Consider the following 22,637-nt stretch of genomic DNA (forward strand, 5'->3'; position numbering starts at 1 on the left):
GGCTCTGACAGTAGTGGTCATATATGGGGAGTGAACCAGAAGATGGAAGATCTCTGCCTCCTCTCTGTAAATCTGCCTTTCCAACGAAATAAATCAAAATCCAAACAAACTTGTATACTCTTATTATCTAAAAGGGAGAATAGAATTAAAAAAATAGGTAGGTAAGAAGGAAACTATCCCATTTCACCAAAAGCCCCTCTCCCCCTCCTTTTTGTTGAAATCCAAGAAGACTTCTCTGGGTTACTCAGCTAACTAACAGTGCATTATTAACTTGTTACAGTAAGTTAATGGTCCAAGCTTCTAATAAGCACACAATTGGAAGGAAAAATTCCATTCTGGAAGCAACAGACTAATGATAAGAGAGCAGAGATCAAAAGAAAAAATAATCAAAGGTGTGGATATAGAAGGTACTTGTTCTTTCTATTATTTTGTGAATGAAAAAGCTTTATGTGGAATTATTGCCTCTCATTTACTGTTTGCTATAACATGAAGTGATGGTTTCTATTAAAAACAAGGCAACCTGTTAAAAGAAAAATCTGTGTTGAAAATGCAAGAAGGTGGAAAACCAGCAGCTAAGCTACTAAAGTCTATGTATAACAGAACATCATGGAGGCATTATTTCAAGAACAGAAAAAAATTTAGTGTAACTTTGGTATTGGAAAAGATTAATAGACACAGACCATGTGGACATCCCCGCACTTGCACAGAAAGCACTTCATGACGTGACACTCTTTCATCATAACTTTTTGAACAATCTGGGGTGAGAAGAGAATGTCATAAAGGATAGTCACAATGGCTGTAACACTTACACAGACTGGAACGATTCCCATAGAATCAGAATTGAGAGTGCCTAGACACTACTCCTAGTCAACCTGTCCTCAAGTGGACTTACCAATACCATCAGACAAGAAAAGGAAGCAAGTAGAATGAAGACACATAACAAAAACATGATTGTCTATGTTCTCGAAAATAATTGTCAACAAAATTCCCAAAGGATTTGCAAATAATTTAATCTGGTAGGAGTTCATTAGAGTTGGTGAGTAAAAGAACACTGCACCAACATTCATGACTGGTCTAAGTAAGAATTAAATTCTAGGCCTGGCACAATGCTCAATGATTCAATAATTTCTCCCCTTGCAAGTGCCAGGATCCTGTATGGGCTCAAGCTCCTGTCCCAGTTGTTCCCATTCCCATCCAGCTCTCTTTGGCCTAGGAAAGCAGTAGAAGATGGCCCAACTCCTTGGGACCTGCACACATGTGGGAGACCCAGAAGAGGCTTGTGGCTCCTGGCTTCAGATCAGCTCCGCTATGGCCATTGTGTCATCTTTGGGAGTGAACCAGCAGATGGAAGACCTTTCCTTCTCCCCTTTTTCTCTATAAATCTGCCTTTCCAATAAAAATGAATAAACCTTTTAAAAATCCAAATATATGGATAAAACTACATTTTATTGAAGGAAACATCAACTGAGACTACTACACACTGTACTACTATGTTAACAGTTTGTGAAGACTCAATATGGTAACATGTTCTTATAGTCCAAAATAACCTAAAAATTCAATATTATGCCAAACAAGCTCTATTCAGTATTTTGTGTGGCGTTGTAAAACTCACAAGCATAAATAGATAGTCAACATGGTCAAAAGAAAAGAACAGTTGTGGGCTTCAATAATATTCACAGAGATGCATATATATATGATAGTTAAGTCTTTGGCGATGTGCAGGTACAGACAGATAAAACAGTTCCCTGGTTTAATGCTCAGCTCCCACGGTTATCAAAAGAAATCTGGTTGAACACCTGCAATACAGACTAGGGGGTTTGCCTGCATTTATGGAATGAGGGTGGTGAGGAGACTTCACTGAAGATGGGGAAATGGTAGTTGAGTGGGTGTGTATGTGGAACAGTGAGAGGAATGCCTATGCAGTATTATTATTGCAGCGAGAACAAAGCAAAGCTCACTGGTCTTGTGAAAAGCAAGGCCTTGTCTCAGAAAGGAGAGAGAGAGAAAGATCTTCCATCCATTGGTTCACACCCCAAATAGCCACCACAGCCAGAGCTGAGCTAAACCCAAGCCAGGAGCCAGAATCCCCCTCTGGGACTCCCAGGTAGGTGCAGGGTTCCAAGGACTTGCGCCATCCTCTACTGTTTCCCAGGCCATAAGGAGGAAGCCGGATGGGAACTGGAGCAGCCGGAATATGAACCGATGTCCATGTGGTATGTCGGCACTTGGAAGGGGAAGATTTAGATAATTGAGGCCTCTATATCAGTCTCTAAGACTCACCAAGATAAGACAATGCATTGTTTGAGGGAGCCTGGAGCTAATTCAGCTTGGGTAGACCGCCCTCTGCTGGTGTTAATGTGTGTGACACTGGCATCACTATATTCAAGGGCTAAGGCGAAACTGCATGACAGTATATAGCCATGTTAGGACTAAATGAGTTAACATCTACCAAGCACTAAGAATGTGTCTGGGCTTTTAAAAAAATGTAAATAAAAAGAACTCAGAAGTAGTGGCTTAATTCGCCTTTAGCTGCGGTGTCTTTCTTGGCCTCTAGGCATTAAGATTTTGTGGATTCCTTTCTCTACTTAATAACAACAGTAACAGCAATATTCACATTACAGAAACAGTATTACATCTTAGAATACTCTCGCCCTATAAATTTCATTTTTTCTTTTGATTTTGCAAGACATTATATTTTGGCGAGCTTCTGCAAGAACTGTGGGTCCTATGCACTGTGCCGATTACTGTATATTGATCCGTATGCATCTGAAGGTGACATTTTAAAATGTAGTTAATCAGGAAATAAAAACGATAGTCAGTCTCACACACACACACACACACACACACACACACATCCACACTGGACGACCTACAAACAAATCCTGCTTCCTCACTCCTTCTCATTTTGAGATGTAAAAAAAGAGAGGGGGGAGAGAGATAAAAGCCCAAGCAAGGCTGTTTTTCTGCTTTTCGGTCATTGAATTGTGTTTAAAGGGATTGGAGACTCTTCACAAAGGCCTTCTAGAGAGGGACCAAGCATTAGCGGCCAGCCACCTGCAGTTTAGGGACGCGGGCGACTGGATGGCGGCACCCTCCAGGCTGCCCCTTAGGGAGCCGGAGTGGCTGCGCGCGGCTGAGCCTTAGCTGGGCTCTGTCTCCGGGGCGCAGGGGCAAGGCGGGAGTCCAGGCACCTGCCTGGGGAGGGACTGTGTTTTGCGAGCCGGAATGGAGAGGCGTGGCTGCACGGGCCGTTGAGAGCTGGCGTGGAGGAGCGTGATTCGCTTTTCACCGCTGCGTAGCCATACCAGGAAGATGGTGCCCCTGCTCTTTTCAGGACCTCTGCAGTTTACGTCCTTTGTGATTTGGGGGAGGAAGGGATGGAGCTCCGTGGTTATTGATAACCTTATTTCAATTAAGTTCCATGTCTTTTAAAACACATTTTTTCCCCCACTTGTGGTGCTCTGATTAGCAGTGTCAACATCACCCTGGTAATTTAGAAGTGCAAATTACCAAAACCTCCTCCAGATTTAACAGAAACTGTGCAGGTAACTTCCAGAAATCTGTGTTTTAAAAACTCCTTCTGGTGATTTTAATGCAAACTCAATTTGGTAGCAGCTTCCAATTAATTGTGTTTACCTTAAGCCCGGTGTGAGATGTGATCTCTCAAATAGCAGTTAAGCTAAAGTTTTTGTTTGCCTTCAGGATTGCTACTTTGGGTAAGTAGATATGTATGTAGGTGAGTAGGTAGATAGGACGGATGTGTAGATAGGAACGTGTGTAGAACGGGGAGGTTTTAGGAGGGAGATTAGATTGAACAATGAATACAGTCTCCCCTCCTTCCACCCCAAGCCATGCTCTCTAAGAAAGAAGACTATTCTTGGCAGCCAGAAAAGTGAAAGGACACTTGAAGTGAACTGTCCTGGGGAGATCGGCAGAGGAACTTCACTCACTCGAATGTAGTAGAAGTCAGTCTCATTGGATCCAGACTGACAAATGGTGGGAAATGAAAAGAACTGGAGATGGGTCATGCTATGTGTAATTGTGTTCAGAATACCATCCAACGGCTACCCTGCTCTTGCATTACGAGATGGATGCCCTCCGTTTCCCGTCAATGTGATTATTTAGGAGCAGATCTGTTGAAATACAAAATTTCTTGAGTGAAAAGTATATCTGTAGGGTCTGTATAAGACGAAGTGTTGATTGTTTAGTGTCTGAAACCCAGCAAGATACATCTTTTTTTTTTTTAAATGCTTTTGTTTTGTTTTAAATTCAGCTATTTTAATTCAATTAAAAGCAAGCAAAGTTTTGGCTGGTAGTGATGGAGAATGGCCCAAAGCTTTTAGACCCTGTATCTGTGGGAGACCTAGAGGAAACTTCTGGCTCCTGGCTTCTGATCAGATCAGCTCTGGTGGCTGTGGCCACGGCAGTAAACTGGCAGATGGGAGATCTTTCTCCCCATCTCACCTTCTCTCTGTAAATCTAACTTTCCAATAAAGATAAACAAATCTTAAAAAAAAAGTATGCACAATTCCAATTCTCAGCAGATTTTATTAATCACAGCAATTCATTTACAAATTTCCTGCCATTCTCCAATTCATCCTTTTCCCAAAATCGGATTTTGTGGTAAATAGCCTAACACAGAAAGCAAATTCTATTTTTTTTTTTTTATCATTTGGAAAACAAAATGGCCAAGCTAAAGCTGTTCTACTCGTGTAGATGTATCAATATGAAGTGGGGTAGGCTGAGTGGAATCTGGGTGGAGACTCATCAGTCATTTTTGGGCAGCTCAGAATTTTCATACTTTGCATTGTCTATAGACAGATGCATGTTTCCAGTCACTCTGTGCATTCATTTCTCCTCTGCATCTGTATCTCTCCCCTGAATAAAGAAGCAAACAAACAAAAAAGATGTGTTAGGTACATTTTGCCATCAACATTAATATTTTCTAAACAAAGAGGAGGGATTTTAAACATGTGTTTGTATATTTATACTATCTAAAATCTCTGTTCCAGTGTTATTCCCCATGTTTTCGTCACTCTTAGATTTAAAAATACTGGCTAAAACATGCTCAGTCAAGAGATAGCTCTAATGGCTTTCATAGGTTTTTGTCTTTCACCAAGGCCTTTAACAATGTTTCACATTCTTTGGAAATCTTCAGGCTATAAACTTCAGCTCATATGGATACCAACAAACTCACTAAACAATGTATTTATCTCAATTTCAGAAAAACAGAGTGTAGTAAATACATTGTTACATATTGGGAAGTTAAGAAACAACCCTAATCATGTAACAACAGCTATAGAATTCAGGGGCCTCCAAACCACTCTCAACTTTGAACATTTAATAATAAAATAACTTAGAACGAATTACAAATCTGTTCTACTCAAGGTTACACTTTACTAAAGCCTAAGAATCCAAACTAAAAGCGGCTGAGGAAGAGGACACGGGAGCAAAATATAAGAGTGCTTCAAACACGTTAACAGCTCTGAGCAGACAAACAATAAAACACATACCGATTATGACAACCAGTCACATTTCCTGTCTAGACTTTTGTTTATTGGGCCTCAGTCACGTAGTTATGACTGTTCACAGGATGGACCTTTCATCTCCAGCAGTGGAGCAGATATAACAGGGTACAAAGCTCCCACCATAAACCGCGTGGTAGTCTTGAGAACACACTTCTATCAGGCAGCACGTTGCTCTGGCTTGGAGATCACTTGTCAGGTAAGGACCAAAGCCAGATTTTTCCAAGAACAAAGTTAATTTTTCCCTGCACATAGTTTCAAGGCAAAAGGTATATTTGTACCTTTAAGTTAGGTGTCTATTAATTTGATGGGTGTTTGTATTTTATGGTTGTTCAAATGCATTCTTTTGAATATTTACATCAGCAATGAATATTTTGTGTACTTTATTCAGATGGACAACCTATATAGTGACCTCAACTCTTTAACCCCTTTTCCCTAGTTCTACTATACTCTTGCTCTAGAGAAGAGAGGGCTTAGGAGAGGTAGTGATCTGCTTTGGGGATGGGGAATTCTTGAACTTTGCTTTGGTAGCACAGTCAGTGCTAACTAGCAAAAGGAGTGTCTTTCCATCACACTAGCACAGCTGCACCTAAGTAGCTTGTCCCGCCATAAACTATGACATTTCTCACATGGCAATAACAGGAATAGGGATTATAGAAAAGTAAGGAGCTTTAAACATATATAAGTTTATTCTCATTTTATTTGACAAAGAGAGAACAAGAGGCACACATTAGCAGGAATGCTATTGGAAGAAAAGAGGGAATTAGAAGTCGGTACTCCACAACCACACAACAACAAATACCTACCCCTCTATCTAGTGTCTGAGGTACAACTAATTTTCACATCTGAGGATTCCTTTTTTTAAAATCATCATCAAAAAGTTTATTATAAAAATTTTTTAAATGCAATTTTATTTTTCTGTATCTGGGGGAAGCAGGGAGATAAACGGAGATAAAGGGAAAATTCCCACCCAACCTCCCACCCATCCCAGGGTCCCTGACGTGAGGCATGCTCCAAGGGTCCTGCTCAAGTGGTTTTGAGAGTTCAGCAGTTCTGAATTTCTGCCAATCTCACCATTCCAAGCAGGACGAAATCTCTCCAGAATCCACTGGCTGACATAATCCACCTTAAAGTCTTCGTTTGCCCAGATTTTCACTGCCAACATGTGGCTGGGGTACTTGATCAATTTGTTCAGTTCTCCGTCTACACCTGAGCATTCTAAACATAAAAAAAGATGTGTTGGTATTAAAATATGGTCATAAATGTTTTACATTCCTTATGACAAAAGCAGAGCCTAGTGTCTCTGGTGTGTGCCAGATATGAGAGATGTGCTTACCGTAATAGAATGTGGCGAAAGGAGTAGGTAAGTCTTCCAAACTATGGTCACAAAAGGCCTGGGTGGCTTCTTTCTTCCACTCTGATTTCTTTTTCTAGGGAATACCAGCTGCTATGTTTGAAGATGATCTTCCCAGACAGAGGTCTCCAGAAAGCAGCCAGCTTAAACGTGCCCATTTGCCAGGGTTTGGTCTTGAGAGGGGTTCTTCCAGCTACAGTCAAGGACTGGAAGACTGCAGAATGTGCCTTGGTCTTACTTCCACCTGCAGGGATGGTTTTGTCCATAACCAATCCCCTCAGCCATTTCTAGATTCCTGGCACACAAACTCAATGAGATATTAAATATTCACTGATTTATACTGCTCACTTTTGTGATTATTAAACAGAGACTCACAACCATGCTAGAGTTTATGAAGCTACTACTAATGAAAAAAAAAAAAAGTGGATAAAGGTAAACCCAAAACAGAAACTCACGGAACTGGCTTTTATTCATGGAAAAAAAAAATCTTGTGAAATATTAACAACATTTCTCCAATCATAAAAATAGTAATACAATATGACTGTCTGTGGTGGCCTAGGAAGGCAACCAGCACTAGGAAATCTATTGAGACTTTCTCGTAACATATTAAAGGAGAAAATCAGATGATTTTCACCAGATTCCAAAAACTGGACTTCTTAAGTCATTCCTAATAAGAACTTATTAGACAATTACAAAGACATTATATGGATACAATAAAAAGCTATTCACACATATTTATAAATCATAAACTAGCAAAGCCATTTCTATGAAAAGAAGGAACAAGATAATGGTGCTTGATACCATGTCTATCTGATATGATGTGTCTATCTGATGTGTTTGTGATTGTAGCTAACAAAAGATGATAAAAGCAACTAATAGTTACTGGGAATAATAGTAAACACTTCCAATTTTCTAATGAAGCTTATTAGGATTTTAAAAAATTGGTGAAGGCAGATAAATAAAGAAATATCCAATTCTCCTCCCACACTCAGAGTTTCAAACAGTGCTTCAATCAGGCCCCATCTGTCATGGAACAGAAAGCATGACTTGGCAAAAGTTACTTAATTTTAAGGAGATTTATAGCTTAATTCAGAGCTACATGATAGCCTCCTTTTTGTTTTGTCATTTTTTAAAACTTATTTTTAATTATGAGTAAATCCATCAGATCTAGAAAATTCTGTTATTTTTAAAATCTCACATCTGCATCATTCTTTCTTTTCTCATACTATTACATGCACATCAGATTATTTTACTATCAAGGCCAGCTCTCTTAAACTTACCTGTACATTTATCTCTGTGCATTGTCATAACTAGTTAAAACAAGTTTTCACAATTAATTTTTCTTCTGAGTCCAACTTCACTGTTCAACCCAGACAGTAAGCTTCTACTTTTAATTTTGCATTGTCATTCTATATGAATATTTATTTTCTAGAATTTCTATTTGGTTCTTTTGTCAGAGCTGTGTGCTCATTTGTATTTTTAGTTTCTCAGCATGTTTTGAAAAGCCTCTAAGAGGCTGAAGTGAGCCATTGGAAGTTTGTATTCATTTTTCTGTTTTGTTTTGTTTAACTCTTTTTGTTGCCATGTGCCCATTGCTCTCATTTATTCCTTCTGGTTTTATAGTATCTTTGGTTACTTCTGATTGTGAAGCTGTTTATGTTTTGTCTTTGATAGTCTGAGAATTTTTGAGGCCTAAACTAAACCTTGTTCCTTTAGAGGTGATTTGTATTTCCTTCTATCAGGTGCTCAGGGACAGGAAATCAGCCTGGAACAAGGTTAAGTTAAATTTTCAGCTGTGACATTTTATTTTATGTAGTATGAATTCTGGAAACAGTAAATCAAGGCTGGCTTATAGTTCAGATCTCAGTGACAGACTCTGCCACATTCGGGACCAAGGTTCACAGGTGACTTTAGGAGCAAGCAGGGGTCTCTGTGTATATCCTGGGCTCACTTCTGGACATGAGGAGAGGGCTTTTGGCTTGTTGCCCCAGTTGCAGTGGTAGTGGTCCAGATTTATCAGCTGCCACACCATGATTAGACTCCATATAACACCCTAAAAATCTTATTGTACATTCAGGTAAAAGTCATCTCTACTGGGATTTTATGCGGATAAATTTGTGAGCCTCAAGTCCTTATTTTAGTCATATTCCATTACTTCTTAAGAATACTACTACTAATAAAAAAAATCGAGGTTTTTATTTGTCCAACAGGTGCCATGCTCCTTATGACAGATGTGCCTCTGTAATTCATAAGTCCATATTTATTCGTGCCGATGAGCACATCAGGATTTCTAAGTTCATTCCTCCCTCATCCGGTCTGATCCTCCACCTCCAAGTCCAGCGTTCCTGAACCCAGCACCAACAACCTTTTACCACCTCATCTTACTTCTGTGCAACAAACACCTCCCTTGCCAGAACAAACACATCTCCTGCCAGAATGAGTTATTTCCTCTGTTTTCCTCCATGATAGGCACTAAGGACCTACATGCAGGAAGGGGGTGAACCATGTTGAAAAATGGGTCTTAGATGACATAAAATTTGGATTACTGCAGACAAACATCTTAAAACAAATGGCTCATTAGGTGTCTCCCTTTATGCAAAGCAGTTTTAAAAAATCATTTATTTTTTATTGGAAAATCGGATTTACAGAGAGAAAGATCTTTCATCCACTGATTCACTCCCCAAGTGGTTGCAATGGCCAGAGCTCAGCTCTGAGCTGATCTGAAGTCAAGAACCAGGAGCTGCTTCCGGTCACTCATGCCGGCACAGGATCCCAGGGCTTTGGGCAGTCCTCTATTGCTCTCCCAGGCCACAAGCAGGGTGCTGAAAGGGAAATGCAGCAAGTGGGAAACTAATAGATTCCCATATGGAATCCCAGCACGTGCAAGGCCAGGACCTTAGCCACTAAGTTATCACACTGGGCCCTATCCAAAGCATTTTAAAATTGGATTTTGCGCAAACCATCTTGCTCCCCCTACTCACCAGCTCAGTGTCAAGCTAAGCACAATTACAATGTAATTAAATCAGAAAACCTTTATAATATTTCTGTGGTGAAACACTGTTTTTAGCCATCATTTAGTATTACATATTGGGGGGAAAAATAATGGAAAAGGGAAGAGAAGACCTGAACATTAATAGGCGGTTTCATCAAGCTTGTGCTTTGTTGCTCACTCAGTACAAAACCCCAGGCCAACATCAGGGGCAACCTGGGAGGCTTGTGTGGGAGCTCTCAACTTCTTTATTTATCTATTTTCACTTAACTAACAATAACAATTTATTTCTCAAATCCCGTCACATAAAAGCCTTTTAAGTACTGCAATGAATAATTACCCTTAGAACTGAATCCGCAGTTGCTGAAGGACTCTCCTGTTCTAATCCTATGTGCAGCAGATAGAGCTAATAAAATCATTACACTGCACACCATTTGAGATAATACAAAGGCTAATAGTTTAATAAAAAGGAGTAAGAAAAAAAAACCAGAAAAACATTAAGAGAAAGAAAGGTTAGTAGTTTAATACTGAGTAGATGCTATTAACAATAGCTACTGATTTCATCTTAGATGAACCGAAAAACTCAGACTGTTTTGTTGCTGTTTGTTCTGCGTCATTAAAAATTGCCATAAGTCCTTTCCACCATCCCTCAGACCTGTAAGGCGCACTGAGAGAGACAATGTGACACAGATGACAAGTTGAAACCACTTTCAGTTGTTACTCTTTTCTATAGTTTTCTGGTACTCAGACAATGGCTATGCAGAATGTTCCCAGAGTGAGCACTCTGCATCTTTGGTTTTGTTATTTTCTTACAAGTAGCTCTTACGCAGCAGTGATATATCAACTGGTTGGTAGCATGAACGTAATATATCTGGTACGTGAAATCCAAAATTGAGAATTACAACTCATTTATTGAAAACATGCGTGGCTCTGAAAAGAGCCTTTGGGGTTAGGTATAAAGACGCTTACGTGCAGAGTCTACTTGGAGCTGGTGTACTTGGTGACGGCCTTGGTGCCCTCGGACACGGCGTGCTTGGCCAGCTCGCCGGGCAGCAGCAGGCGCACGGCCGTCTGGATCTCCCGGGACGTGATGGTCGAGCGCTTGTTGTAGTGCGCCAGGCGCGACGCCTCGCCCGCGATGCGCTCGAAGATGTCGTTGACGAACGAGTTCATGATGCCCATGGCCTTGGACGAGATGCCCGTGTCCGGGTGCACCTGCTTCAGCACCTTGTACACGTACACCGAGTAGCTCTCCTTGCGGCTGCGCTTGCGCTTCTTGCCGTCCTTCTTCTGCGCCTTGGTCACCGCCTTCTTGGAGCCCTTCTTCGGGGCAGGAGCGGACTTGGCTGGCTCAGGCATTGTAACCCTAAATATTGCGACAGTAAGCAACACCTGAGAAAATAATCAGGCTGAGAACGCCACACTCATTTATAGCTGCGGTATTCAAATGAGGATTGTAAATTTTCGCTTATGATTGGGCTAAGGTCGAGTGTGTCGTCACAAATGCGAATCCAAACGACACTTACGAATCTAGGTTTTCATTGGCTATCATGCTGTTTCAACTCCACCCAATCAGAAAGCAGAGACTAAACTACCGAATGCTACTAGGAACACCCTTATGCCAGCCGGGCCAAATTCCACCAAAATCAAGAGTGTGTTAAACTACCTTAACATGAGAGTATGTGTCCTGACGTTTGATTTGGCCAACGAGGTATTAACATCTGCTTCGTATCGAGGAGTTGCACATGTAAATCCCCCTTCAAGTTGTGCACGCCCGGACGGCGTAAGTCACTAAAACATCTGGATATATACCTATGCTCCAACGCCCACCGCGCTCGGTCAGAAAGCCACCCCCCGTTTGCCGGAGAACCGCAAGACCTAACCACCCACCCACCCAGCCTGGTGACCCGACTCCGCGCCCAGGCCCGCCCATGCAGCCTCCCTCACCACGCCCCCAAGTGTGTTGCTACAGCTCTTTCCTTGAGATCTGTGGGTGGCTCTGAAAAGAGCCTTTGGGTTGTGATCAGCTAAGCAGTTGGCCGAAGAACTTTATTTCTTCTTCCCGGGCGCCTTCTTTGGCTTAGCCGTCTTGGGTTTGGCAGCCTTGGGTTTAGACGCCTTGGGCTTCACAGCTTTGGCCTTTGCGGGGCTCTTGGGCGCCTTCTTGGGCTTCGCTGCTTTGGCCTTCTTCGGGCTCTTTGCCTTCTTAGCTCCTGCGGCAGCCGCGGGCTTCTTCGCTTTCTTTGGGGTCTTCTTAGCGCCCTTCTTCGGGGTAGCGGCACTCGTAGCCTTCTTGGGCTTCTTGGCCGCACCCGCAGACTTCTTGGGTTTGGCCGCGCCCGCCTTCTTAGGCTTGGGCTTGGCTTCCCCGGAAGCCGCCTTCTTGTTGAGCTTGAAGGAGCCGGAGGCGCCGGTGCCCTTGGTCTGGACCAGGGTGCCCTTGCTCACCAGGCTCTTGAGCCCCAGCTTGATGCGGCTGTTGTTCTTCTCCACATCGTAGCCGGCGGCCGCCAGCGCCTTCTTGAGCGCGGCCAGGGAGACCCCGCTGCGCTCTTTGGAGGCGGCCACAGCCTTGGTGATGAGCTCGGACACCGGGGGCCCGGACGCCTTGCGCTTCGCGGCGCCTGCAGACTTGCGGGCCTTCTTCTTCACGGGGGTCTTCTCGGCAGGGGCCGGAGCTGCGGGCGCGGCGGGCGCAGTCTCGGACATGATGAGGGCGGGTGTGAGGAGAGCACTTCGAGCCGGAAGCAGAGACACTGGCCGGGACTCGGGCCGCGGCGCTGCGCCCGCGCGTTTATATAGGGCGGAGCTGCACCGTGATTGGTGCGCTGTCCAGCCCGCCTCGCTGGCAGCCGCAGAGTGTCCTCTCGGATCCCGAGTTGTGTTTGTTACACCTCAAAAAAAGCCAAAAATATCAAAATTCTCTGCACCGAATTGCTCGGTTTTTCATGGATAAGGATCCTCGAAGCCTCAGGCTTCACGCAGATCTCAAATACTGCGGATAGCACCACACCTTGTGCCAAAAACTGGCAATATTTCTCGCCGTGCTCGGCAAATTTCAACTCAAAGAAACAAAACTTTCTATTTTCTTTCTAAATTATAGACTGATCTTTCACTGTAGAGTTTTCTGACCTCCAAAAGCTGTTTCTCCAAGTGGTTAGGTTATTATATGTCCAAAAAGCATGTTGCTAGCATTAAGATTTTTATTACAAATCTGCACTTAAGTGAGGGAAGTAACACAGGCTCCTCGGAGAGTCCTGCCTATTGAGCCGAGGGCATTTGAGTTCATCAAACTGGTTTAGTTTAAGGCTAAACTAATTATTGCTTATTTAGGATTAAATTCTGGACCATTGGGACATCAACCTGTGTATCCATGGTTTTATTTTTGTCCGATTCAGCTGGGGTTTTAAACAATTCTTTGGGATATTTCTTTTCCTTTCTGCTCCCAAGGGTTGGGGGCGGGGCTGTTGCCTTTCTCTTCTCTGGACAACTGCTCCAAAGGTTGGGAGACCTTGAATTCAGGATATTTGGAAAGGAAAGGAAGTACAAAGCATACTCAGGGAACAGAACTGAAAAATAATTAATTTTCAAAAGGCATGCACATAATGTTAATAAAGTCATTGGAAGTGGAGGTGCCATTTCCTTAGAGGAATATGTTTGCAATCGTGCTAGTGTTTTGGCAATGATATGGATCAAATTTAGACTATATTATTTAGAATTAAAAGTCAGGTATAGAGAACACACGAAAATAAATAAGTGTAGATCGGAACATGTCTATTTCAATTGTTGCGAAAACCAGATTCTATTACTGCTGAACGCTTGATGAATGGTCAGTTTCTTACTCGCTATATATGGTTTCAATCCTCTGAAAATGATGGTACTCCATAAAAAAGAAAATAAGTGACGTGTAAGGCATGAATGATAAGTTTAAATTTCAGACTCAAAGGCAGAACTGAATAGATTGTGCTAACTTGTTGTTGCTATCTGAAAACACCCTTTGCAAACTGTCAGGAAAGAATTTGTGTCTGCATCTGCGTTTTAACCCAGTTATACAACCAAGGAAAAGCAAAATGCTTTTCAGTTGACAGTAAAGCACAACTAAATTATTTCTGCAAAACAGTCTGGGTGGAATGGTCTTTTAAAACTTGGGGTTGGGCCTGGTAGCCTAGCAAGTGCTAAAGTTCTTGCCTAGCAAGTGCTGGGATCCCATATGAGCACTTGTTCTAACCCCAGCTGCCTGCTTCCCATCCAGCTCCCTGCTTGTGACTGGGAAAAGCAGTGGGGTACTGTCCAAGATCTTGGAACCCTGCACTCGCGTGGAAGACCAGGAAGAATCTCCTGGCTCCTGGCTTCGGATCTGTGCAGCTCAGGCTATTGCCACCACTTGGGGAGTGAACCGGTGGACAGAAGGTCTTCCTCTCTGTCTCTCCTCCTCTCTGTGTATCTGCCTTTCCAATAAAAATAAATAAATCTTAAAGAAATAGTGGCTCGTGGTTTAAGTTGACATAATTCTGTTCTGTGGAAATGGTTGATTGTAACATGGCATTGGATTTACCTTCTTTAGTTCCGTTGCCCCAAATTTCTCCAAAAGGCACTTCAGCAATGTTGACGCAAACACACAAATGCACAAAATGAAACATAATTTTGATATACTTGTGAAACAGTTCAAAATGATCTGCTTTAAACTAATGCTGAGAAATACAAAAAGCAAGCAAGTAGCGGCTGGCACTGTGGTGTTGTGCGTAAAGCTGCCGCCTGCAGTGCTGCCATCTCATGTGAGCATAGGTTCTTGTTGTGGTGGCTCCACTTCTGATCTAGCTGCTTGCTAATGTGCCTGGGAAAAGTAGCATAAATTGAGCCAATTGCTTTGGTCCCTAATACTCACATGGGAGAAATATGGAATTGTACTCCATATTTGATGATCTCAGACCAATATAGAATGAATTTCAGCGCATGCATTTAAGTGATAAGGCTAGGTGCCAAAGTATCCACAATACGATAGTCTTTGTGTGAGAAAGAAGGGCGGATACAAAGATTTTCTGTTCGTTTATGCAAAAGAAATACTGGAAAGAGAAACACAAAAAAATAGCTTGGTTACTTTGGGAAGATGGCTGAGAAGGAAAGGCCAAGTTAGAGGGAATGGAAATAGGACAGCAATAACAAGGTGTGACACTCTTTTGAGTACATTTCATCATACAACTCTGACAGTATCTGGCCAGATAAACTATTAATGAGCTAAACTACAAAAACCAATGGAAATAGAAGCACTAAAAAATGAACCAACTTGTCTTGATAGTATAATGGCACTGAAGAAGAGAAAATTGTAAAGAGAAAAATGTAACTTCATTCTTTGATTGGGTACTATACCTATAAGTCTAAAAACAAAGGAAAAGCTATATATTATACCATATTATTGCTTTATTAATATGATTGATGATTGTTTTATTTAAGTCAGAGTTAAGGGAAGAGGTAATTTATAGCAGATGAAGGGCTATATAATTTTTTAGACATTGTTTTTCTTTTTAAGTCAACAGTCAAAAATGTGGGTTACATACTCAGGGTTACTCACTGCAGCATTATTTGACATTGTAGAATAGATTATATTTTGTGAATATAATACATACTTTATGATATGGATATGGTTCATCAATTCTCAAATTACTTTTTTATATACTTGTCTTTTCATAAACTTTAGAAAAATGGTTAACAGTATTTGAAAGGCAGAGCAGCAGCATCTGGAAGAGAGAGAAAATCTTCCATTTATTGGCTCAATTTCCAAATGGCTGCAATGGCACAGGGCCATGAATTTCCTGTGCATTTCACATGTAGCTAGTAGGGGGTTCAATTACTTCAGCCATCATTTGCTGCCTTCCAAGTGTATTAGCCGGAAACTGGATCAGAAACAAACCGCCAGGATTGGGGAACCAGCACTTTGATATGGAATGCCAACTTTGTAGGTGGTGGCTTAACCTTTTAAGCCACAACTTTGGTCTCTGAACTACAACATTGGTCCCTAATAAATGTAAAATGAGATTCATTGTGCTCTCTGGTGGACAAAGAGGAATCTGACTAAAATGAATATTATGTTATTGTACTAAGGCTAGATTTAATATAAATTATTTTGAAATGTATCAGCAGTTACTACAGGTAGGGAAACAGTGCTGCATGTGCTTATGTGTGGTTAGTATACACATGTGTAATTCCTTGCTCTGTCAGCTGAGAAATCTAGAAAGGGTAACACTTCCGTAAGTTAGTAGACCTAGCACACGGATTTTGATAATAAGGACCAATACATGATATAGAAAATCAAGGTTTCTTAGAGAAATAGCTAATTTCAAGAGTGGGGCAGGGAAACACAGGATAGACCTGGAGTATATTGTGATCACAGGAAATAGATGTTCGCCCAAAAGACAAAAACCTGTTGAAGATACAAATAAGGCAATCTTAAAGATTTCCTCATCACCGAAGCTGGCACTGTTAAGGCTAAAAAGTATAAAATTATAGCACTGGATTTTAATTTGCAGAGCAAAACATACATCCATAACCAAATAAATAACAATTAGAGATAATCCTCAATTCATAATACTAATTAATTAGAAAGGAAGGGAGAAATGGAAAATGATTATCAGACAAGCAATATTTCTCCTGTTTCAAACAATTTGTGCCAGTGGGTGCTAAAACCAGTGGGCAAAATTCAAAAAACAGCATTTCATTACAGTTTCAAATCAGCTTTCTCAAGATGTCTGTCAACTCTGAAGGGAGAATAAGGTTACAGTGAATAATTTTGGCAGAGACCACCTTAACTAAATGGGCAAGTTCAACATCACAAAGTAATGAGCACTTTCTATATCATGAACTCCTCACATTAAGGATGACACTTGGGTAATATTCTGGAGACAATATATAAACCTCAAATAACTTCAAATATTAAGAGACATTTAAAAAATTATCAGAATGCTACAAAATCAAAATGTGAAAATTTGAAATCACAAGGAGAGATTACAGAACTGTTGCAAGCTGGAAGAACTAGGGAAAAATAATAAATTCAGCATGAGATCCTGAATAGGATCCTGGAACAGAAAAAGTGGAAAGCATTTGTGAAATCTGTATAATGTCTAAAGTTTAGTTAGTAATAATAATAGTCAAAGTCTAGTTCCTATCTTTCAATCACCGCGTGAAGTAACATAAAACATTAATATTGGGGAAGCAAGTTTAGAGAAATAAGGAACTTTTTAGAGTATTTTTTGTAACTTTACCATAAATCTAAAATTACTCAAAAATCTAAACTTTTCTGGGCTGGTGTTTTGACATAACAGGTAAAGCTGTTATTTGTGACACAAGGCTGGTTCATGTCCAGCTGTTTCATTTCCAATCCAGCTCCCTGATAGTGGTTTGAGAAAGTAGTCAAAGAAGGCGAAATGCTTGGGTCCCAGATTTCCAAGCTGGATGCCTGGGGCTGGTCCAAGCCTGGCTGTTGAAGCTAACCAGACAGTGACTCGGTAGATGAAAGATCTCTCTCTCTCTTTCTTTCTCTCTCTCTCTTTCTTTTTCTCTTTTTCTCTATCCCCCTCCTCCTCCTCCTCCTCTCTTTCTCCTTATCTCTTTCAGATAACTAAGTAAATCTTTAAAAGCACAAAAAAGAAAAAAAGTTTTCTGAAAAAAATTCTCTTAGTATTTCATCATGTATTAATACTTTTCATAGGCAAAAACACCCAAAATATAGATTCTCCAAAGTGGCAGAAATATAGATTATATAAATCCATATATAGAGTTCATTATTAAACTGTTATGAGCTTTAAAGTCTCTACTATAATCCTGCATTGCTTTGTTACTAGGTAGCAATATGTTGCTTTTAAAAACATGATAAATTGGGGACCATTTTGTGTGGCATAGCTGGCAGTGCTGCCTTCTGTCCCACTGGGATCCACAGAAATCCTGGGATGCAGATAGAAGATTTCTGTCTTTCCCTCTCTCTTTGTAACTCTGACATTCAAAATAAATAAATACTTTAAGAAATGTTATAGTGCCAGTTTTTATTTTTAATTGGGGTACTGGCAAATAAAGCTGCTTCTTTTGACACTGGCCACTTATATGGTCAGCAGTTAGAGTTCTTGTTGCTCTACTCGCAAATGGCAAAGGTTTGGGCTCCTGCCACCCGTGTAGGAGATCCAGATAAAGCTCCTAGTTATTGGCACCTGGTTTTAGTTTGTCTCTTGACTGGCCATTGCACCCATCTAGGTAGTCGACCAGCAGATAGAAAATCTCTCTGTTCTATCTCTGTAATTCTGATTTTCAGATAAATTAATAATTTTTTTCCCTTGAGTTTCTCAGACATCCAAATACTATCATTCATGTGCAGCTCCTTTTTGAGATAAACATATGGCTTGATTTGTCCTATTTTTGAAAGTTGTGTATGTAAATTCATGGTCTATTCTCTCTGTATCACCTTAGAACAAAAGGATCATTATTGCTTATTTGCACTGCTGCTTCATATTGCGTATGTGGGCCAGGGACTTTCTTTCTAGTTCTCATGGATACTGTCATGGTTGAAAATGGAATCATTTTAATTGTGTTGAAATACTCAGGCTTTGGTTCCATGAAAATTTTGCTATTTCTAAGGCCATAAACTTGCACATGGAGACCATATCTAGGAACTTTAGTTAACTGTCCTACTCTTTGAATGGTTCTGGTTCAAAAACCAGAAATGTAAGACAAGATGTCTCAAGGGGGGCCAACACCCAGGGGTTAAGCCTTCTTACCTGAAGTCTCAAATACCATGGCACAGTGTTAAATTACATCCTGTCCTCTCTGAATGGCTGATATGTGGGTGCAAAGACAATAAAATGGCTATTTAAGCCACCGGGTTTTGGGAAACTTTGTTATAACAAACAAGTAACTTAAATAGTAATGCTTTCCATTTACTTTCAAGCTTATTTGTTGACAAGTTATCTTTAAAGAATATTTGTAGCTACAGCCTACATAAAGAAATCACACACTTGTGTCTCTATAATCCAACTAAACCACAGTTTTAGTGGATATTAGCTATCTCTTTTAAATGCAGTTTATTTTTTCTTTCCAATTTCTTTCCCTTCCCTTTTCCCTCCCTGTTCAGTTCCAAATTATTTTCTCCCTTCTCCTTTCTGTTTTCAACGCCAATAATACTGGTCACAATCAACTAAAGTTATTTTTATGTGTAATGGTTCTAAATCTGCCCAGACAAGGAACAGTGCTATATGATGCAGCTTAAGAAATGACCATCTCTTTACACATTTTTGTATCTTATGTAATATGTATAGGATATGTGCTTAATATCTTTTATTTCATAGACTTACGTGTTTGTGTCTATGTATATATACTTACATACATATTTTGTTTTGTTTTGTTTTTGTGTGTTGTCTTTTTTGTTTGTTTTACATATTTATGTAAATATGTATTTACATACATATTTTAAACTCTACCTTTAGAATTACAGTCTTCCACAGCTGCTTTTGGGTAATGGCAAAATCAAAGAGGAACAAAACAGAAGAAGATAATTACTTTTATAAGTGATCCCAAATTTAATTTGGTTATTGAAATATATGGGAACTCCAACAGCCTATGTTAAGATGGAAGCTGGAGACGGAGGTGAGACTTGAGCAGTTCTGGTTTCCAGGAGAGGAATCCTAAGGAATTGAAAGATAGTGAGGAGCTTTGCAAAAGGTACCAGTGGAGACAGATTGGCTCTGGGGAAGATTTGAAGGGTTGGGGTGCACTTTGTCAGGCTAGGAGTCCTTACTAATATACAATATTAGTGTTTACACAACGTTCTTGAGAGTCAAAACACAGATCTAATCTTGGCAATAGCAGAAAATATTCTAACTAGAAAGTTCTGTGAGAAACAATGCTTTCTGAGATATTAATTATTCTTCCACTAACCTTAATGTTGATCACCAACTTACTTTCTTAATCAATATCTTCAGCATCCATTTATTCAAAAGTGTTGTTGGAGTCTTCAGAAGAGACAGAAGACTGAACAAGGAAAGACAGCATGTGAACATTTTGCGTATCCTTTTCTCACTGTTTGTTTTCTCCCTGTGCATATTATGCTTCCTTTCATCAGTTGTTCAATCAGCATCCTTCTTCTTCTTGCTTTCCCTACCCTCCTTCACACATTGACTCATGCATGTTGCCAACATGGAATAGAGTTAAGCAGATACACTCTTGTATGATTATAACTGACCAGTTATCTCCCAATTTAAAGGCTGAAAAATTTGTTTCACTCATTTTCAAAAGGCCAGGAATTTAGGAGTGGCAATATGGTGAATGACATGGATCTCCAGTAAGATTAGAGTCATGAGATTGGCTGAGGCCTCAGTCATCTATAGACTTAACTGAAGAGTGAGACTAGAGGCTGGCTCGACTTCTGGCTGTGAGCACAGGCTTCCTCTTTGGCACATGCCCCTCTCCATAGGGCTACATGCATACTCACTACATGGCATCTTGCTCCCTTAAAACAGATGACCCAAAGATAGCAAAAAAGAGGTCATAATATTCTATTACTCTCACACATCTATCCTATCTATTTAGGAGAGGCAGGTACTGTATACTGTAACTCTCAGAACATGAGAATGACCAGGTCCCTAAGTTAATAAGGCTACCACAGTTCTGAAGGCTACCACAGTTCACCCATGCCATATTAATGGCAAACCTTATGCTTTTCTAGGTGACTTTAAAAACTTTACTACAATCTAACTCCCAATTTTCCCATTTCTAAAACTTGGATAAGAATATTGTCGTAAGTTTTACCATTGTTATTATTACTTGTTGTTGCTCTTTTTATGCTTTGTGGAAACATTAAATATCCTTGTCCAGGTATATCAGTTTACCACATTCCCCATATGAAGAGTTCACTTCTTTTCATATTGATATTGGTTATCACCATGTACATTAATTAGGTTGGTAAAATAAGAAAGGTGACATGTGCTCATTTTCTAGCAATATCTGCACAAGTGAGATCCCTTTGTGTTGTCACTCTCCAACATGGTTCCTTCAAGAAGATGCAGAACAAAGCCATGCCTGATCTGAAAGGAATGCAATGTGGGTTTGAAGTTACCCTTCCTGTTAGCCACCAAAATTTGGGGTTTTTGATTATAATTATTAACTGTTGAATATTGTTGCAAGAGTAAATAATGTTCCTGAAGTGTTTGTAACAATGACCATAGCATAGTAAATAACTGTATGTTACCTATTGTTATGATTATGCAAACCTAAAGTCATATAATATATTTTATATGCTGCTATTTGAATATGAGTTATACCTCACAATTCATGCAAGAATTTAAACCTCAAAGTTACAGTGGTACTAAGGAGGGGTGATGCAGAGGATCATAATCTAATTACGGTGTTGAGATGGGACTTGTCATATGTGATTGGATTGGTTAGGTCACTAGGAGAGGAACTGCCCCATGATTGGATTACAGTGTCTTTATAAGAGAGCAAATAGACATGGAAACCCATTAGTGTTGCCTGTCTCTTGCTGTGTGACATTCTGCATCACCTTAGGACTGTGCCAGAAGAATCCCTCAGAGGCCAAATCAAGGTGGCTTTCCCAGTCTGGGACTATAATCCTCCAGATCCATAAGCCCTCTTTTCTTTATAGAATTAACCTGCTTCAAATATTTTGCAATAATAAAACTCTGATTACTGTAATATTTCATTTACTAACTTATCAGGAGACATGCTTCATATTAAAATGTCACAGGTATGATTATTGCATTACTTCTTAACAAGAAGTCAAGACACTAATGAGAGGATGTTTCTGAGGGCAGAATATGATGGATGTTTTCATCAAGCAGTGATCTCTCTCAATCAGCTTTTCTACTTCAAGGTCACTTGTACTACAATCTACACATATTTATGTGCCAACTGAGTCATTGTCCTATGAATCCTTTCTTCCAGATAATACCCCATCTGCTTTCTCTGGCTATTGTTTTCACATGGAGGTTTCTGACTTGTAGTAACTAAGGTGTCTTTGTATGATTTACATCCTTAACTATGTAAGTGCAGTCAATTACAACTTCTCTGATGGCAACATGTTTACAAAAACTTACTATAGGTAGGAACTGTCCACCAGTCATGATTCTAAGCACTTGAAAATGATTCTTTTAAAATAGCTACATGCTAAAAAAAAAAGTTATGTGCTACTGTCATCCATATTTTTCCAAAAGACAAAGATTAACCCAAAGATTTATTTTGCTGTGTCTCCTGGGAAGAGTTTATCAGTGACTAAATCTATATTCCTTAGAAAATAATTAGTGGTGTCCCAAGTAGTATCAAATATTAGATTTTCTTGTTAAAAATTATCATTTCAAATGTTATTTTTTTAATGGTTTCTTTTTTAACTTGATTCCTAGCACTCTTTCCTGGTTTGATGATGGCCAGGGAAACAGCAGGAAATAGAAAGCAGGAAGCCATCTGAGGACCGCAGTGGTCCCTGATGAAAAGGCATGTTGGCCTTCCTCTGCATCTCTACCTGTGCCACTTCCCTTTCGAGATGCAGACAACTCAAGCATGGGTTTCTACTTCTCTTTCTCCTTCTCCTCCCCACTTTCATTCTTCTCCTCTCCCTGTCACCATCATAGGCCGTTACACGCTGTGACCTCGTGGAAAGATGTCTCACTCTGTAGTCTGAAAGCAATGCCTAAGCTCTCCCTAAGCAGAAATTCACAAGTCCTTGATATTCAGGGATTTAAAACGGCCACAGTATTACATTCCAAGTCTTAGACGTTCC

The 22,637-nt window shown here is 40.3% G+C and overlaps 2 protein-coding genes across 3 annotated transcripts; both read right to left on the reverse strand.

Moving 5' to 3' along the window:
- Positions 1 to 4,528: 4,528 nt before the first annotated feature.
- Positions 4,529 to 11,323, reverse strand: LOC121167294 (histone H2B type 1-C/E/F/G/I). 2 transcript variants are annotated; one of them, XM_040996737.1, is made up of 2 exons: positions 10,838 to 11,323; positions 4,529 to 4,878 (listed from the first exon to the last, which is right to left on the reverse strand). In XM_040996737.1, the coding sequence occupies exon 1, from the start codon at positions 11,225 to 11,227 to the stop codon at positions 10,847 to 10,849; it is 381 nt and encodes a 126-aa protein (XP_040852671.1). In that variant the 5' UTR covers positions 11,228 to 11,323; the 3' UTR covers positions 4,529 to 4,878; positions 10,838 to 10,846. The 2 variants fall into 2 exon arrangements, with proteins under 2 accessions (XP_040852671.1, XP_040852672.1); XM_040996738.1 differs by lacking the exon at positions 4,529 to 4,878 and adding an exon at positions 6,644 to 6,743.
- A 556-nt stretch (positions 11,324 to 11,879) lies between these two features.
- LOC121167293 (histone H1.4) lies at positions 11,880 to 12,638 on the reverse strand. Its single transcript, XM_040996736.1, has one exon. The coding sequence runs from the start codon at positions 12,575 to 12,577 to the stop codon at positions 11,918 to 11,920; it is 660 nt and encodes a 219-aa protein (XP_040852670.1). The 5' UTR covers positions 12,578 to 12,638; the 3' UTR covers positions 11,880 to 11,917.
- Between the last annotated feature and the right edge of the window lie 9,999 nt (positions 12,639 to 22,637).

The sequence above is a fragment of the Ochotona curzoniae genome, unplaced genomic scaffold, assembly GCF_017591425.1.
Source record: "Ochotona curzoniae isolate NIBS_2020 unplaced genomic scaffold, NIBS_Ocur_1.0 patch361, whole genome shotgun sequence".
NCBI classification, from domain to species: Eukaryota; Metazoa; Chordata; class Mammalia; order Lagomorpha; family Ochotonidae; genus Ochotona; species Ochotona curzoniae.